At 38.8% G+C, this 19,352-nt stretch overlaps 3 protein-coding genes across 3 annotated transcripts; all 3 read right to left on the bottom strand.

Moving 5' to 3' along the window:
• Window positions 1-14: 14 nt before the first annotated feature.
• On the bottom strand, window positions 15-1,354 carry LOC108214847 (probable pectinesterase/pectinesterase inhibitor 7). Its single transcript, XM_017387063.2, has 2 exons — window positions 948-1,354; window positions 15-841 (listed from the first exon to the last, which is right to left on the bottom strand). Exons 1-2 carry the CDS (start codon window positions 1,294-1,296, stop codon window positions 153-155), a joined length of 1,038 nt encoding a protein of 345 aa, XP_017242552.2. The 5' UTR covers window positions 1,297-1,354; the 3' UTR covers window positions 15-152.
• Window positions 1,355-4,507: 3,153 nt separating this feature from the next.
• LOC108212868 (pectinesterase) lies at window positions 4,508-6,704 on the bottom strand. Its single transcript, XM_017384582.2, has 2 exons — window positions 5,599-6,704; window positions 4,508-5,492 (listed from the first exon to the last, which is right to left on the bottom strand). Exons 1-2 carry the CDS (start codon window positions 6,599-6,601, stop codon window positions 4,804-4,806), a joined length of 1,692 nt encoding a protein of 563 aa, XP_017240071.2. The 5' UTR covers window positions 6,602-6,704; the 3' UTR covers window positions 4,508-4,803.
• A 2,761-nt stretch (window positions 6,705-9,465) lies between these two features.
• On the bottom strand, window positions 9,466-11,379 carry LOC108212867 (pectinesterase). Its single transcript, XM_017384581.2, has 2 exons — window positions 10,328-11,379; window positions 9,466-10,224 (listed from the first exon to the last, which is right to left on the bottom strand). Exons 1-2 carry the CDS (start codon window positions 11,319-11,321, stop codon window positions 9,536-9,538), a joined length of 1,683 nt encoding a protein of 560 aa, XP_017240070.1. The 5' UTR covers window positions 11,322-11,379; the 3' UTR covers window positions 9,466-9,535.
• Between the last annotated feature and the right edge of the window lie 7,973 nt (window positions 11,380-19,352).

Here is a 19,352-nt window from a genome sequence, read left to right as displayed (position 1 = left end):
CAAAATAATAATACAGTAAGGAAACAACTTGTGCTATATTACTCTAATAATCTACTACACCAGCTTATATAGCTAGGTAAGCCTAGAATGCTTGAGAAAATAATACCAGTTCTTCAGTACACAATCAATAGTAAAACTTCAATGTAGTTCAGTTATAAGCCCCCAGCATAAGGCACCCCTGTCTGTGGTAACCAGTCATCTCCTAGCAAGAAGTTAGATACTGTGAAATTAGCCGCTTCTTTAGCAGTAATTATGTGGAATCCAGGCCATGTGACCCGTTTATTAGTTACTGATCCTGGTCCCGTGTTGCCCAACTCAGCATAGTATAATGTACTTAGAGCAAAATCTCCAGACCATTCACGCCATCCAGCAGGATTAATTAAGCTATCCATGAAAGATTGAGTGTATATAGTCCTTGAGTATTGTTTCCAGGGCCTTCCTAGATAGGTCTGTGTAGTCCCATTGCTAGATGCCAAATCATCAGCAGCTTTGATATTACAATTTTGTATAGAAATGCCTGTGTTCTGATTCGGATCAATTCTTCCTTGAGCCGTGATGGCATTGAACTGATTGGCCAATGGAAGTCGTGGATAAATGTTGCAATTCTGAAATACTGCAGCGGCGTTACCAAATATGAAATCTACCGTGCCATAGATGTCACATTCTGTGTAGTATTGCCTTTGAGAGTGCACGTAGAGAGTGTCTTGGTATCCCTCAAAACTGCAGCTATAGAAAGTAGACTGATCCGCTCCATTTCTTACTGCAACTGCTTGATGCTTGATTCCTCCCGCTGTGTTTCTGAATGTTATATTCACACCTACAAATCCTTGCCCCACCACAGCTGCAATACAATTTTATTTATTGATTATTAGTACAAAATAAATATATCTTTTTCTTTGTTACTCATATTTAACTTCTAATAGTACTATCATGATTTATTTTCTTACCAAATGTTGGGGAATTGAACGTGGTCCATCCATCGACAACGTTATGATTGCCAGTGATCACAGTCTGATTGATGCCATCCCCTATCATCATCAAGTACTTCTTGTTCTTTGGAATAGTAACATATTCTTCGTAAACCCCTGCAACAACATATATCAGGAAATATCCATCACTAGCTAGTGAGTTATTTGGAGCTATCGCCAAAGCTTGATTAATGGTGGTGAAGTTCCCACTTCCATCTTTACTAACTATCACGAGGTCACTTATCGGGACCACCTCAGCACCATCATCTGTTTGAAGAAGCTTTCTTCTGCCAATTCGCTCAAAAATTGCTTTGTTTTTTCTTGACATTTTTAAGGGCAACCTGCTATTTTTAAATCCAGCGCGATGCTTCTCAGAAGGACTAAATGGCCCTTCATTAATCTTATGTCCCCAGCCTTTGTTAAATAGAGATAAAGAGACACTGAAAAGTTTATTGTCATTTTCCAGGGGTGTCGCGATGCCATTTTTCTGGTTCCAAGTTGAAGCTGTTTCTTGAAGGCCATCCAAACAAGTCTGTGTATTTGTTAAAATGGAACTGAGTAGGGTTTGTACTTCTTCGGCTTTAGAAGAAGATAAATCGTTGGTGCTTACTGACTGCAAAGAACTAGTCAGAAAATCCATGTTAAGATCAGCAAGTAAATGGCAGTCTTCAAGAGCCCGGATCGCCCCAGGTGTCAATTCTGAAGATGATCTCAGATATTTCTCAATCGACAACTTAAACTTGTGAGCATTTGACATGGACTTACGGATGGAAAACTGACAAAAATTATAGACATTGGCGTTTGTAGTGTTGTAATTTGTTGGGACAGAGGAAATACAAGAGGAAGGATATGGAGTGGAATCGCAAATAGAGGTTGAGGAAGAAATGTTATCAGCCGTGGCTGAAAAACAGAGAACTGAAAGTTCAACTACAAGAAACAAGGCTAGATAATTTTTCAAAAAGAACTTAGAAGCCATGGTTATTCTGGTATAGTGGTATCTGGTATGATATGACTCTGAATGTTGGAGTGGATTGAATGAGGATAAAGGGCTCCTTAAGTCCATATATATAGTACACTGAAGTCAAATATATTTGGAAGAATCAGCTGAAAACAAAATAATGAAACAAGAATTGTTCTTGTCTCTTGTCTGCAGCTGTTAAGTAAGTTACTTATTTTAAGAGTAGCTTAATGCATGTTGTTTGCAGATATTGCAACATGGATATTTCAACTTCCAACACAAGTACTATGTAAGATCAATATTAAACTACAAACGTGTGTAGAACTATATATATGATCAGGTCCTTTTAGATTCTATAATGTAACATCCTCAGTTTTATATACGAGGTTGTTGATTATACATGCACCAATAGTTTGCGATTCACATCATATTCTGAAGTGGAGATTTTGGCGGACTAATTCTGATTTTGTTGTTTAATCAACTTGATGTTTTAGCTTAATGCAGACGTGCTTAATGGTTGACCTTTCAGGATCATGCATGTACTCAGTGTAGTTAGCTCTAAATAATCTTGTTTATTAATATGCATGATGATCAACATTGATGAGGAAACTCATATTTTACAAAATAGTCTCTAGTCTCTACACCTGCAGGCAAGAGGCAACTTCGTATTATCAGATTTGGGTGCAATGATTGTTAGGAGATTTTGAGTTTTAACATGACGAATTTAGTACCATTCTTTTTCTGCATGTAACTGGTGAAAATTTTACAAGTTAGAATAGTGAGGCAGCTATAGACTAGAAGGTTGTTGGTCCAGTTGATCAATTTTTTTCAGGGATAAGAGCATTTTTAACGGGTCAGGTTATAATGGTCGGCCAAATTGGATCTCTAAGGTATTATGTAAAATTTGCTAAACTTTTAACACATTTTATTTGATAATACTAGCTATATTCATTGGCTATATTTAAAATATACATGTTATTATTTCAAGTTGTTATAAATAAAATATATTATTTTGATATTGTAATCGACGACGTCATATTTACAACAGATCTGTAGTGGTTCGACAAATATAGTTATGTATAGGAGTTTGGCTAGAAATTATTAATTAGAGGAGAGTATGATTGGAGTCCAATATGTTTTTAATTTTATCTATATTTTTTATTTTTGGAATGCCAACTCATTTCTTAGCTAAATGTTTTCATGATTGGATTTGTTTTGAAGGCCCCATATATCAGTATCGGAGAAATAATTCCAAATATCACTTTAAAATCTAAAACGCTACATCGTGTAATGTTCATCCCTCTTTCACCTCTTAGAGCATCTCCAACGGCGTTGGCTATAATCGTTGGCTAAATTGGACATGTAAGACTTTATGTAAAATTTGCTGAACCTGTAACACATTTTGCTTCAATGGTATTGGCTATCTTGGTTGGCTATAATTTAAAAGTAGTATGTTATTAATATTTCAAATTGTTAAAATAGAATATATCAGTTCAATATGGTAATAAATGATGTGCAATCTTGCTACAGATTTTCTTACAGACCTGTAGAGGTTCGACAAATTTAGCCATCCATAGGAGGTTGGCTAAAATTATAGACAACAGGTGGGCGTGGTTGGAGTGTACTTTTTTGACGATGTTGGCTATAATTTTTAATTATGGTATGCCAACTCACATTTTAGCTAAGGGTACTCTATGGTTGGAGATGCTCTTACCCCCATATTATGCAAGTTTTGAAGTCCTAAACGCTGCGTTTCACTCTAAAACGCCAATTACTATAACGGTTTATAGCGATTTTAAACCTAAACACAACACGATGTATTGTTTTATTTAAGAATCAACACGCTGGATTATCCTACGTTAATAAATGATATTTCGGGTCATTTTCATAATTATGATATTTTGAACATTAGCCGAAGAGATTGTGATATATGAGACCTTTTTACTTGTATAAATTATGACGATACTAAAAAGAATTTTCGTAAGAAAAAGAAAATTTTCCTTGTATAGTATATTTTTGATTGTTTATTTTAATACTGTGCCTCAATTTGTTTTGTTAATATTTTATTTTTGTAATTTCTACGGTACAGTTGATACTATACAATCAAAATTTTATAAATAGCACTTTATCATAAATTAAAATTTTCAAGTGATTCTGATTCTTCATTTTTTCGGTTCCAGTAAGATTTAGTCTGGTCAGAACCATTGCTCACCCCTGAATAGTGGTATAAGTAATGTATAAGACCTGTCATTCCAACTGAGGCAGAGGCTGTTCTATTTGGCCTCAAGTAGTTGTTGATGATATCTTTGGTATAGCCGGAACATTTGAGTTCTGCTCTTTCTGGTTTGCTACTACCTCCTAGGAAATGTAAAATAGTAGCTTGTTCAATATCTTCTTCAATTTAGTATACTCTAAATATGTTCTTTTATTAAAATTTATCGACATTGTCAAAATGAGGAAGTGACTAGTATACGAATAATTTGTAATACAGGAATGGTTTATCTTCGTTTTTATTCTAAAATAATTTGTTCTGTTCGAAAAGTTGCAGGACATTACATTGTGAGATAGATAAAGTAGCTGACAATTCTATTTGCAGAACCAAACTTGTTGCAGTGGAGAACATTATACTGCAGAATTGCAGAACATGAACTTGAGTTGGTCTTTTTGTATAATTAAAATATTAACTATAGTGATAAATTTTAACAGCTAAGCAGATTCTGTATATATGATGAATAATAAAGTAACAGTAAATGTTTTACATACCAAATGCACTGACAAGATTACTTGTACAAGATTAATCTACTACACCAGCCCAGATAGCTAGGTAAGCCTGGAAAGGAATACAAAAGGAACCGATTCCAGTTTCAGTTAATTTAACTATAAGCCGCCAGAATAAGGCACCCCCGTCTGTGGTAACCAGTCATCTCCTACCAAGAAGTTAGATACTGTGAAGTTAGCCGCTTCTTTAGCAGTAATTATGTGGAATCCAGGCCATGTAACCCGTTCATTAGTTACTGATCCAGGTCCCGTGTTGCCTAACTCAGCATAGTATAATGTACTCAGAGCAAAATCTCCAGACCATTCACGCCATCCAGCAGGATTAATCAAGCTATCCATGAAAGATTGGATGTAAATAGTCCTGGAGTATTGTTTCCAGGGCCTTCCTAGATACGTCTGAGTAGTTCCATCGCTTGAAGCCAAATCAGCAGCAGCTTTGATATTACAATTTTGGATAGAAATGCCTGTGTTCTGATTCGGATCAATTCTTCCTTGAGCTGTGATGGCATTGAACTGGTTGGCCAATGGAAGTCGTGGATATATGTTGCAATTCTGAAATACTGCAGCCGCGTTACCAAATATGAAATCCACGGTGCCATAGATGTCACACTTTGTGTAGTATTGCCTTTGAGAGTGCACGTAGAGAGTGTCTTGGTATCCCTCAAAACTGCAGCTATAGAAAGTAGACTGATCCGCTCCATTTCTTACTGCAACTGCTTGATGCTTGATTCCTCCCGCTGTGTTTCTGAATGTTATATTCACCCCGACAAATCCTTGTCCCACCACAGCTGCAATAGAATTTTGTTTATTGATTATTAGTACAAAATAAATTTATCTTGTTCTTTGCTACTCATCTTTAACTTCTAATAGTACTATCATAATATATTTTCTTACCAAATGTTGGGGAATTGAACGTGGTCCATCCATCGACAACGTTATGATTGCCAGTGATCACAGTCTGATTGATGCCATCCCCTATCATCATCAAGTACTTCTTGTTCTTTGGAATAGTAACATATTCTTCGTAAACCCCAGCTACAACATATATTAGAAAATATCCGTCACTAGCCAATGAGTTATTTGGAGCCATCGCCACAGCTTGATTGATAGTGGTGAAGTTCCCGCTTCCATCTTTACTAACAATCACCAGGTCACGTATTGGAACCACCTCAGCACCATCATCTGTTTGAAGAAGCTTTCTTCTGCCAATTTTCTCAAAAATTGCTTTGTTTTTGCTTGACATGTTTAAGGGCAACCTGCTATTTTTAAACCCAGCGCGATGCTTCTCAGAAGGACTCGATGGCCCTTCTGTAATCTTATGTCCCCAGCCTTTTTTGAATAGAGATAAAGAAACACTGAAAAGTTTATTGTCATTTGCCAGGGGTGTCGCGATGCCATTTTTCTGGTTCCAGGTCGAAGCTGTTTCTTGAAGGCCATCCAAACAAGTCTGTGTATTTGTTAAAATGGAACTGAGTAGGGTTTCTACTTCTTCGGCTTTAGAAGATGATAAATCTCTAGTACTTACTGACTGCAAAGAACTGGTTAGAAAATCCATGTTAAGATCAGCAAGTAAATGGCAGTCTTCAAGAGCCCGGATCGCCCCAGGTGTCAATTCTGAAGATGATCTCAGATACTTCTCAAGCAACAGCTTAAACTTGCGAGCATTTGACATGGACTTACGGATGGAAAACTGACAAAAATTATAGACATTGGTGTTGGTAGTGTTGTAATTTGTCGGGACAGATGAAATACATGAGGAAGGATAGGGAGTGGAATCGCAAATAGAGGCCGTGGAAGAAATGTTATCAGCCGTGGCTGAAAAACAGAGAACTGAAAGTTCAACTACAAGAAACAGGGCAAGAGAATTTTTCGAAAAGAACTTAGAAGCCATGGTCATTGTGGTATCTGGTATGATATGACTCTGAATGTTGGAGTGGATTGAATGAGGATAAAGGGCTCCTTAAGTCCATATATATAGTACACTGAAGTCAAATATATTTGGAAGAATCATAAACGTGTAGAATGAATATGTAATCAATTGAGAATAAATATATTCCTATGAAACAAGAATTGTTGTTGTCTGCAGTTGTTGTGTGTTAGCTTATTCTAAGGGAATCTGAATGCATGTTGGTTGTAAATATTGCTGCATGGATTTTTTCAACTTCCAACATCATCCTAGTTTTGTATACCAGGTTGTTGATTACTTGATTGTACATGCACCAATAGTTTCCAATTCACATCATATTCTAAAATGGAGATTTTCACATACTAATTGAGATTTTGTTCAATCAACTTCATTTTTTAGGCTAATGTAGACGTGCTTAATCGTTGACCTTTTATGATTATGCATTTATTCAGTGTAGTTATGTATTTAGGCATGCATTATCTTATGTATGATAAATTAATTAGTTCGCCTAGTTAGCAAGGCTTATCCTCAATTGTCCCATATTTTGGATTCGATTCTTGCTCACCCAAAAAAATATAGAATCGTTAAGAAAAAGGATAGTATTATCAAATAAGGTGAAAATTTATTTAAAATTTGATTGATTTTCTAAATTAATAATGATCATTATTAGATACGAATGTCTCAAAATTCTGGTTCGCCACTATTTCTTAACTCTCCAGCCTTGTGTGTTCCCCTGCATTTTATTATTTTATAATGCAGATCTGTTACTTAAGCTAAATCATCAGACAAAGTCTCAGAAAGGCCAACAATTGTCCGTAAAATGAATAGATTGTCTGCATTTAAATTATCCCTCTGGCGATTTTGAGTTTCTTTCTAGGGCTCAAGGGTCTGAAACAATGTTCTTTTTGCAGAGATTACACTTAGAGTTGAAAACACTTGTAGTTGGCTAGCTAGAGGTTAGAACTGAGGTAACGAAGATTGAATAACAGATGATCTCATTTCGGATACATGTAGAATAATAAAGTCAACTTTGAGATAAACATATGTTGGAGAACCATAACCGTCTGCAGCGGATATACAACAATTTGAAATAAAAAGTTGTTGCCTGCAGTTGGTGTGTTATTAAACAAGTATCTGAATCCATGATGTCTGTAGATATTGATACAGTCTGCTCATCAATGGCCCTTGTGTGTGTGACTGATATACTAGGAATGTTCTGATATCAGAAGTCCTTATTAAACGCGGAGGAATGTTCTGATACCAAGTAATAATCATTTAAATGAAGTTGTTGATTGTACATGCATCAATTGATCAAGAGTTTCTGATTCACATCATATTCTATAATGCAGATTTCCACATACTAACTGAGATTTTGTTGTTAATGATGATTTTAATATATGTATTAGTATAATTTCAGACGTGCCTAACAGTGGACTTTATTTGGTCATTCATGTATGTACAAGATAACTAATTTTGTTAGTTTCTTTACCTACCTTTCTTAGTTTAGTTTTCGTATACCATTACCACTGCAAGAAAGAGCTGTAAATGTGGCATTTACAACAGGACAAGTTCGACGCAGAAAAACTTAGTAAAAAATCCAATCGTGAAAATTTCATAAAGTTTTTATCATAATTGATTTAGATAGGTGTTCTATAGCCTTTACAGTTATGGTGCATTTTTGTTATTTGCCTTGGACTTGTTTTTGCTTGCAATTTTGATCATAATAAAAAGAATAAGAAATCTTTAATGTTATTATTTGTAACGCTCTTCTTGACTTTCAGAATTTGAGTTTTGTTCTTTAGTTTAGTAGGTTTGCTGGTGTTGCTTATTTCACCTGTTCATGATATTGGTTTGTGGAGTCTCCCCGTTATTTCATCAAAAACTGATTCTAAGTGATTTTCCCTGTTCAGCTGTAATTAGCAGCTTTAATTTACAAAATCGGGCTTTAATTATTTATAGTTGCAAGAGTCTCACGATCCTGGTTCTGCCACTGTTTCTTAATATCCCACCCTGTGCGTGTCACTGCAGTCAGGGACGGAGGGGCACTAGGGTACTTGTCCCAAGTAGTTTTTATAGTCTTTTATTTATGTTTTTCTATACAAATTTTCTTAAGTACAATTTTTGCTCCCATGGTTGAAGCATGAGTTTGTTATTTAGGTAGTCTAGGTAGTTACCCGGTAATGGTTCAATACTTAATTGGGAAAACCAACTTTGAAGTTGGGCAGTACAAGAAAGGAAAGGATTCCATTTTAATACTCATATAAAATATATTTCTATTAAAAATCATATTATATTCTTTTTTTTAGTTTTAATGTTTTTAAATTAATAAAATTACATAAAAATATTCATAAAATTTATATACTTAAATTAAATAATTCCGCCAAAAATATTTTGCCTCCTCATTGTCAGAAACCTGGCTCGGTCCCTGCCTGCGGTTCACTAATAATCGCATTATCACTTCTATCAAGTGTACCTTGGCTTTTTCTTAATTTACACGGTAGACGCTTTATTATTTTCTGCTTAAGCTGAAACATCAGATGCAGTCTGAGAATGGCTATCAACTGTCTGTAAAATAAATAGATTGGAAGATTTTAAGTTATCACTCTGGCTATGGCATTCAAAGCGAGGGTATTGAGTTTGTTCCTTTTGCAAAGATCTTACTCGGGGGCTTGGGGAAAAACATGTAGTTGGCTAGTTAGAGGTTAGAACTGAGGTAACGAAGATTGAATAACAGATGATCAAATTTTGGATATATGTAGAATAATAAAGTAATAATTACAATTTCAGATAAAATGCAGTAATGAAACAATCAATACAAGATTAATCTACTACACCAGCCCAGATAGCTAGGTAAGCCTAGATTACATAAGAAATTAATACCAGTTGTCCACATACAATCTATAATTTAGTGCAGATGTGGTTATATTATAAGCCACCGGAGTATGGCACTCCCGTCTGTGGTAACCAATCATCTCCTAGCAGGAACTTGGATACTGTAAAATTAGCCGCTTCCTTACCACTAATTTTGTGAAATCCAGGCCATGTAACTCGTTCCTTAGTTACTGATCCAGGTCCCGTGTTGCCTAACTCAGCATAATATAATGTACTCAGAGCAAAATCTCCAGACCATTCACGCCATCCAGCAGGATTGATCAAGCTATCCATGAAAGATTGGATGTAAATAGTCCTGGAGTATTGTTTCCAGGGCCTTCCTAGATACGTCTGAGTAGTTCCATCGCTTGAAGCCAAATCAGCAGCAGCTTTGATATTACAATTTTGTATAGAAATGCCTGTGTTCTGATTCGGATCAATTCTTCCTTGAGCTGTGATGGCATTGAACTGGTTGGCTAATGGAAGTCGTGGATAAATGTTGCAATTCTGAAATACTGCAGCCGCGTTACCAAATATGAAATCCACCGTGCCATAGATGTCACACTCTGTGTAGTATTGCCTTTGGGAGTGCACGTAGAGAGTGTCTTGGTAACCCTCAAAACTGCAGCTATAGAAAGTAGACTGATCCGCTCCATTTCTTAATGCAACTGCTTGATGCTTGATTCCTCCCGCTGTGTTTCTGAATGTTATATTCACCCCGACAAATCCTTGTCCCACCACAGCTGCAATAGAATTTTGTTTATTGATTATTAGTACATAAATTTATCTTGTTCTTTGCTACTCATATTTAACTTCTAATAGTACTATCATGATATATTTTCTTACCAAATGTAGGGGAATTGAACGTGGTCCATCCATCAACGACATTGTGATTGCCAGTGATCACAGTCTGATTAATGCCATCACCGATCATCATCAAGTACTTCTTGTTTTTGGGGATAGTAATATATTCTTCGTAAACCCCTGCAACAACATAAACCAGAAAATATCCATCACTAGCTAGTGAGTTATTTGGAGCTATCGCCAAAGCTTGATTAATGGTGGTGAAATTCCCGCTTCCATCTTTATTGACAATGACCAGGTCACTTATTGGAATCTCATCAGCACCATCGTCTGTTTGCAGAAGCTTTCTGCCAATTCTCTCAAAGACGGCTCTGTCTTTGCTTGACATTTTTGAAGGTAACTGGCTATTTTTAAATCCTGATAGCCGCTTCTTTGAAGGATAAGACGTTCCTTCATTCATATTATGTCCCCAACCTTTGTTGAATAGAGATAAAGAATCACTGAAAAGTTTATTATCATTTGCGAGAGGGGTGGAGATGCCATTTTTCTGGCTCCAAGTTGATGCTGTCTCTTGAAGGCCATCTAAACAAGTCTGTGTATTTGTTAAAATGGAACTGAGTAGGGTTTGTACTTCTTCGATTCTGGAAGAAGATAAATCTTTGGTGCTTACTGACTGCAATGAACTAGTCAGAAAATCCATGTTGAGATCAGCAAGTAAATGGCAATCTTCAAGAGCCCGGATTGCCCCAGGTGTTAATGCTGAAGATGGTTTCTGATATTTCTCAATCAACAACTTAAACTTGCGAGCATTTGACATGGATTTACGGATGGAGAACTGGCAAACCTTATAGACATTGGCGTTGGTAGTGTTGTAATTTGTCGGAAGAGAGGAGATACATGAGGAAGGATAGGGGGTTGAATCACAAATTGAGTTAGAGGAAGAAACATTATCAGCCACAGACGAAGAAAAAACAAATGAAAGGGCAATTACAAAAAACAGAGCTTGGGAATTTTTAGAAGAAAATTTAGAAGCCATGGTTTTTAAGGTATGATATGAGTCTGAATATGGGAGCGGATTGAATGAGTATAAAGGGCTCCCCAAGTCCCTATATATAGCAGAAGAGAAATCTTGGAACATAGTGAAGTCAAATATATTTGGACGAATCATAAACGTGTGCAATGGATACATTATCAGAATTGTTATTGCCTGCAGTTGTTGTGTTATCAGATATATTTTAATGAAGTCAACATTGCATAGATAAACATATGTCGGAGAATAATAAACGTCTGCTCATCATTGTTGTGTTATTATACAAGTATCTGAATCCATGATGTTTGTAGATATTGATACATTTTGCTCATCATTAGACATTAGCCCTTGTGTGTGTGACTGATATACTAGGAATGTTCTCATCAGAAGCATTAAAATAAGCTTAATGTGCTTATTAAACGCAGAGGAATGTTCAGATACCAAGTACTAATCATTTAAATGAGGTTGTTGATTGTACATGCATCAAGAGTTTCTGATTCACATCATATTCTATGATGTGGATTTGCACATACTAACTGAGATTTTGTTGTTAATGATGATTTTAATATATGTATTAGTATAATTTCAGACGTGCCTAACAGTGGACTTTATTTGGTCATTCATGTATGTACAAGATAACTAATTTTGTTATTGTTTCTACCTACATTACTTAGGTTAGTTTTCTTATACCATTGCCACTGCAAGAGAGAGCTCTGTGGCATTTATGCCAGGACAAATTCGACGCAGAAAATTTAGTAAAAATTGAACCTTAATTAGAATTTAAAAATTGGTCACAATTTCAATCGTGAAAGCTTCATAAAGTTTTTATCATAATTTGATTCAGATAGGCGTTTTATAGGCCATACAGATAGTTATGGCGCATTTTCGTTATTTGCATTGGACATTTTTTTGCTTGCAATTTTGATCATTATGAAAAGAATAAGAAATCTTTAATGTTATTATTTGTAATCCGCTTCTTCACTTCCAGAGTTTGTGGTTTGTTTAGAGCTAGGAAGCTGCTGCACTATGCACCGGGTGCGGATGCGCCAGTGCACCTGCTCGGGGATTCGCGGGGTGCAAGAAGGTAGTTTTCGTAATTTTGCGGTCAATAAAAAAATTTGACTTTCAGTTAAAAACATAGAACTCACAATTTCAGCCCCAAATTTTTTAACTAGCCCCTAATTAGATGGTGTCAAAGAGTTTAAGATAGCGAGTCAAGATTGAATGTTATGTCTTTTATTTGTTAATATGAACTTGTGTATTTAACTATTTGGTTTGATTTGAATTCTTTTGTTTTGTTAATTAACTATATATATATACACAATATACTTATAGTTTTTTTTTATTACCGTATCCCCACACCTGATTTCTCATCAAAAAAATTTGCCGAATTATTGTATCCCCGCATCACGTATTGCCGCACCCGCACTCATACTTCATAGGTTTAGAGAGAGTATTTTGTTCATTGGTTTAGTAGGTTTGCAGGTGTTTCTTATTTCATCAGCGAGTGATTGTTCATGATTTTCCCTGTTCAGCAGGTTTGATTTTCAAAATTGAGCTTTAACTATTTTCAGTTGCGACGGTATCAAAATCCTGGTTCCGCCACTGTTTCTTAATCTCTCCGTCTTGTGTGTGTCACTGCAGTTAACTAATAATGGCATTATCATTTGCATCAAATGCACCTTGGTTTTTCTTATTCTACACTGTAGACGCCTTATTATCTTCTGCTTCAACCATCAGATATAGTCTGGTAATAGCCATCTGTTAATGGAGGAATTTAGTGATACCAAATTCAAAAGTTGTTGGAATAATCGAAATGTGAAAATAGGGGATTTTGGGTTTTGATTGTTTGGAGCTGGACTTCAGGTGTCTCAACTTGTTAGATGTGTCGAATCCTTCAGTTCTCTTAGGATTAAATTTTAAATCCATACAGAACCACTAAGGTTCTGCTGCACAACCCTATTTTAAATACATGTTATTTACATCATTGTGTGTGTTCAAAAGTAAATTCAAAATATAATATATAAATAAGACCTTTTTTTCATGTGAAGTTCTGTTACAGAACCGTAACTAATACTTGAAATAAGCTAATGGTTCTAAGAGTTTATGTGTTAATCATAATCATGTTAGTATACTGTACGGATTTGAAGTTTATCATTAAGAAATATTATCTATAATTAATTAAAGGTTATTCCTCGTTTCAAAGAGAATTTTTTTAAAAAAATTATCACTCTGGCGATGGCATTCAAAGCGTGGGTATTGAGTTTGTTTCCAGGGCTCAAGGGTCTGAAACAATGTTCTTTTTGCAAAGATCTTACTCAGGGTTTTGGGAGCATACTTCGGTAGTTGGCTAGCTAAAGGTTAGCTGATTGAGGTAACGAAGATTAAATAACAGATTATCACATTTTGGATATATGTAGAATAATAACACACAATGCAGTAATGAAACAATGAATACAAGATTAATCTACTACACCAGCCCAAAAAGCTAGGTAAGCGTAAGCCTAGATCACATAAGAAAAAATACCAGTTATCGACGTACAAACTATAGTATAGAGCGAATGTGGTTAAATTATAACCCGCCAGAGTATGGCACCCCCGTCTGTGGCAACCAATCATCTCCTAACAAGAACTTAGATACTGTAAAATTACCCGCTTCCTTACCACTAATTTTGTGAAATCCTGGCCATGTAACTCGTTCCTTAGTTACTGATCCAGGCCCTGTGTTGCCAAACTCAGCATAGTATAATGTACTCAGAGCAAAATCTCCAGACCACTCGCGCCATCCAGCAGGATTGTGCTATGGATTAAGCAAATAACTACTAATTTAAGAGAACACACAGTAAACTTGAACACACGAAATGGACTGTTTGATTAATACTGAATAATAAAAGATATGACAAGGACCATCAATCGTTACAAACGGATTACTAGCCCTGGCCTTCCAACGTTCGAGAGGTTGGACTCTCCCAGATCTACTCTTACTCACACAATGCATAAAAACCCTAATCAGCCTTCCTACCCCCTTTTCTCCACCACAAACAATGTTCATTTCCTCAATTACCCTTGACATCTGGGATGACCTTTTTACCCTTATTCCTTCTAGAATACGTCCATAGTTTTGGGCCTGGACCGTTCTTATCTTGGGTCATTGCATTACCCCGGGCCCAAACAAGCACCTTGTCCTCAAGGTCAAAAGCTGGAAATCGGTTAGCTACTAAGTCTGACTCTTCCCAAGTTGCTTCCCAATCCGGCATCCCCTTCCATTTGATGAGCACTTCCAATGGAGACCCTGCATGTTCAGACTTCTGTCGAACTCCCAGCACCAGCTCAGGCTCTCCTTCTAATATCATATCCGCTGATAATTGAGTTGGCAAGGTGGGTGATACCTTCTGCACCCCCACAGATTTTTTGAGCTGCGAAATGTGAAATACATCATGGATTCTAGCCGATGCTGGTAGTTCCAATCGATAAGCAACTCTCCCAATTTGCTGCACCACTTTAAAAGGCCCATAGTAACGTGGAGATAACTTATCATTGGTCCGAGTAGCCAAGGACTGCTGCCTATATGGTTGTAACTTGAGATAGACCAAATCTCCCAGTTGCAACGACACTTCCCTTCTACCTGCATCCTCTTGGCACTTCATTTGTAGCTGAGCTTTGAGGAGGTGAGCCTTCAAATCATCTAAGATGGCATCACGTTCTAACAACTGTTCCTCCAAAGTGGCTACTGCTGTAGCTCCTCTCTCAAAAGCTATTAAATGTGGCGGCTCTCGACCATAAACTGCCTGAAAAGGCGAACACTTTGCAGATACATGAAATGAGGTGTTATACCAGTATTCGGCCCAGTGTAGCCAATCAGCCCATGACTTTGGCTTGCCTTGTATGAAGCACCTCAAGTAACTTTCCAGGGTCTTATTCACCACCTCAGTTTGCCCATCCGACTGAGGGTGATAAGCTGAACTACGATGCAAGGCTGACCCCTGAATGCGAAAAATCTCCCTCCAAAACAGGCTCATGAATATCTTGTCTCTGTCTGAAACAATGGTCACTGGGTAGCCGTGCAACCTGACTATTTCTTTCACAAAAATCTGGGCCACCGAAGGCGCGGTAAAAGGGTGTTTGAGGCTGATGAAATGACCGTACTTAGTCAGACGATCCACCACTACCAAGATGGTATCAAATCCTTTCGATTTAGGCAAACCCTCCACAAAATCAAGGGAAATATCTTCCCACACACGGTTGGGGATTGGTAACGGCTGTAGAAGGCCAGCAGGAGACAAAGAGGAGACCTTTTGTTGCTGGCATGTTTGGCATGACTGCACATACTTAGACACTGCCTTCCTCATGCCACACCAGAACCACTCTTGAGCCAATCTCTGATACGTTTTAAATTCCCCCGAATGTCCACCCACTGGTGAATCATGGTATTCGCTGAGCAATTTCTGGACCAGTGTCGAGCTTGCAGGAATAACAACCCTCCCTTTGTAACGCAATACCCCCTGAACCAAGGTGTAACCACTTGGGCAATGTTGTCCCTTTTCGATTGCCTCACAGATCTGTTGTATGCCCCTATCCGCTTTAATTTTCCGTTGAACCTCCTCCCAATCCACCGTATAAGACGACACCAATGCCCCTAATTCCATTTCTCCCCCAGTTTTTCTCGACAAGGCGTCCGCGACTACATTATTTCTGCCCGGCCTGTAGCAAATTTCAAAGTCATATCCCATTAATTTGCTGATCCAACGTTGGTATTCAGTACCAATTTCACGCTGCTCCATCAGAAATTTCAAACTCTGTTGATCAGTACAAATAACAAACTTCCTGCCCAATAAAAAATGACGCCACTTCTGCACTGCGAAGACGATTGCCATGAGTTCTTTTTCGTATATAGAGCGGAGTCTGTTCCGTGAACCCAACACCTTACTATAAAAAGCAACCGGGTGTCCTTGCTGTATTAACACAGCCCCCAATCCATACCCCGAAGCGTCTGTTTCCACTCTGAACGGAATGTCAAAATTCGGAAGCATTAAAACGGGTGCCCCCATCATGGCTGATTTGAGCGTGTCCAAAGCCTTTGTTGCTTCTTCTGTCCAACAGAAACTATCTTTTTTGAGCTGTTCAGTCAGTGGAAACGCGATACTTGCATAACCCCGAATAAACTTCCTGTAATACCCCGTCAAACCCAGAATGCCTCGCAACTCCTTTAGGTTTTTTGGAACTGGCCAGTCCAACATAGCTCGGATTTTCTCAGGATCAACCTCGACCCCTGCAGGAGTTATGATGTGTCCCAGATACGATATTCGGCATTGACCGAATTCACACTTCTTACGGTTAGCATACAAGCTGTTCTGCTCTAATACTTCCAAGGCAGCTTGCACATGTTGACAGTGGAGCTCTTCGTTCGGGCTATAAATAAGGATGTCGTCGAAAAACACCAGAATGAATTTCCGAAGATATGGGCGAAAAACATCATTCATAATAGCCTGAAAAGTTGCCGGGGCATTCATGAGGCCGAATGGCATAACCAGGAATTCGTAATGGCCCTCATGGGTGCGAAACGCTGTTTTTGGAACATCCTTTTCCTTCATTCTGATTTGATGGTAGCCCGACTTAAGGTCAATTTTCGAGAATACCTTCGAACCATGTAGCTCATCCAGGAGCTCGTCAATGATGGGAATTGGAAATTTGTTCGGGACGGTGGCCTTATTTAATGCCCGATAGTCTACACAAAACCTCCACGAACCGTCTTTTTTTTTCACCAGTAAAACAGGGCTTGAGAAAGGACTATCCGAGATCCTTATGATACCAGCTTTCAACATATCGCGAATCAGTTGCTCAATCTCATCTTTTTGTACTTGTGGGTAACGGTATGGGCGCACATTAACTGGATCCACCCCCTCCTTGAGAACTATGCTGTGTTCCTTTGTTCGTTTCGGTGGCAGCCCTTCTGGCATATTAAAAATACCAGCATACTTGTCCAAAATGGGTTGCAAAAATGTTGGAGTCTGCGGTTCTGCCCTTGATTCTTCTGCTATGTCCTTTCTTTCAATTCTGTTCAATTCCACTAAAAACCCGCCTTTCTCCTTCTTTAACTGCCGATACATGGCTTTGAGTGAAATTTCAGTTCGCCCGAGGGAAGGGTCTCCCTTCAATGTGATCGTGTCACTACCCATCATGAATTTCATAGTCTGTGTTTTCCAATTGGTGGTAGTATTACCCAGCTTTTCCAGCCACTGAACCCCCAAAATTACGTCCGAGTTCCCCAATGACAATGGTAAGAAGTCCTCCACTATTGTTAACCCTTGTAACTGCAGCACAACAGATTTGCACTCCCCTTGGCCTTGAACAGACTCACCAGTGCCCAACGAAACTCCAAATCCTTTTGTTGAAGCTAACTGCAGGCCTAACGCTTCCACTGCTTCTGTTGAGATGAAATTATGTGTCGCCCCCGGGTCGACCATAACTATCACCTTCCGCCCCTTAATGGTACCACACAATTTCATAGTTCTTGGGCTTGTAAGTCCCATAACTGAGTTAAGCGAAATCTCAGGACGCCGTTCTTCCCCGGTGGTCTCCTTCACTTCGTCCGAGGTGGGGCTGTCTAAACTCTGCTCACTATCCTCCTCATCGTCCCCTTGTGTTAACAAAACACTGAGTTCCCTCCGTCGACACTTATGGCCCACTGACCACTTGTCATCACATTTGAAACAAAGACCGCGTGCTCGTTTATACTGCAATTCCTTATCAGACAAACGACGAACTTCCCCCAGTGGATTAGCCACTGGCACATGAGAGGTTGCTCCTGAAATATTAGACGCACTACCCGATAGGGCCTTACTAGGAGAAGAGAATGAGCTGAACACACTCTTAGGAGAAGTCACTGTAGGACTACTGGAGGGTGACAGTCTTGAGGCATACCCTGTCCTCCTATCTTCCCATTTGCGGCTGGAGCCTAACCTTAATTTATCCTCCACCATAATAGCTAACTCCATCGCCTGGTCTACCGACATAGGCCCTTGCAAGCGCACTTCCGCCCTAATGTCTTCCCGTAACCCAATTAAAAACTGCCCAAGAGCTAACTCTTCTGGTACCCCCTCGAGAGGGGCCATCAATTCAATAAACTTCAAACGGTAATCTGCCACCGACCCTTCCTGGGTATGGGCGAGCCATTGCTCCTGCAAAGTGCCTGCTGCCAGAGTACGAAACTGCCGCCTAAGAAGAGTTTTAACCTGTTCCCAACGGTCAATTGGGCGTCTGCGGTGTTCCCATTGAAACCATAACAACGCCTGACCCTCAAGTGCAACCACAGTCGCCTCTATTTTTTCTTCCTCCGTCAAACGATAAAAGTTAAAATATCGTTCTGCACGTAATATCCACCCATCCGGGTTACTGCCATCAAACAAGGGCAGATCTAGTTTCTTATGTCGCCAAGTGTTACTACCTCCTTCCCAATTGGGCCTTCCGGGACCTCCTCCAGACCCCCTGCCAACATGACTACCATCCCCAAACAAAACCCCTTTATGCATACCCCCAACAGTAGCACTCTGTTCACCTATAGGGCCTTTACTACCCGGACTAATAAGGGAACCAGCATGAGAAGAGAGGGGTACCTCACGATTTGGGGAAACAAGGCCCTGAAGCTCAGAGAACGCAGCACGAATCTCCGACTGAAACTTAAGCTGGTCATCCCGAAGAGTGTGAATCATTGACTCCTGATGCTCACGAGCGCGGGACAACCGCCCCTCCAAACGGCTTGTCGCTGCAGCCAACTGAGACTCCTGTTTTTGAAATGTTTCATCGAAGCTGGAAATGAAACGAGAAGTGAGAGACAACTCCATTGCACCAATCGCAGCCTTAACTGCTGCTGAGACCTCTTCGGTCACCGTCCCACGGATCGTCGTGGGTAGCGACGCTAACTGTTCCTCAATAGCCTCAATACGCTGGACTGTAGAAGGGTTACCCATGGATCTACTGCTCTGATACCACGTTTGCTATGGATTAAGCAAATAACTACTAATTTAAGAGAACACACAG

The sequence above is a fragment of the Daucus carota genome, chromosome 3 (genome assembly GCF_001625215.2).
Source record: "Daucus carota subsp. sativus chromosome 3, DH1 v3.0, whole genome shotgun sequence".
In the NCBI taxonomy this organism is placed as follows: Eukaryota; Viridiplantae; Streptophyta; class Magnoliopsida; order Apiales; family Apiaceae; genus Daucus; species Daucus carota.
Note: the sequence above shows the minus strand (reverse complement) of the source record. Positions and strands in the feature narration are given on the sequence as shown.

Coding starts and splice junctions, on each gene's coding strand:
- LOC108212867 (XM_017384581.2), bottom strand. CDS start 11,321: ATGGCTTCTAAATTTTCTTCTAAAAATTCCCAAGCTCTGTTTTTTGTA. Junction 10,225..10,327: donor GTTCAATTCCCCTACATTTG/GTAAGAAAATAT, acceptor ATTCTATTGCAG/CTGTGGTGGGACAAGGATTT.
- LOC108212868 (XM_017384582.2), bottom strand. CDS start 6,601: ATGACCATGGCTTCTAAGTTCTTTTCGAAAAATTCTCTTGCCCTGTTT. Junction 5,493..5,598: donor GTTCAATTCCCCAACATTTG/GTAAGAAAATAT, acceptor ATTCTATTGCAG/CTGTGGTGGGACAAGGATTT.
- LOC108214847 (XM_017387063.2), bottom strand. CDS start 1,296: ATGTCAAGAAAAAACAAAGCAATTTTTGAGCGAATTGGCAGAAGAAAG. Junction 842..947: donor GTTCAATTCCCCAACATTTG/GTAAGAAAATAA, acceptor ATTGTATTGCAG/CTGTGGTGGGGCAAGGATTT.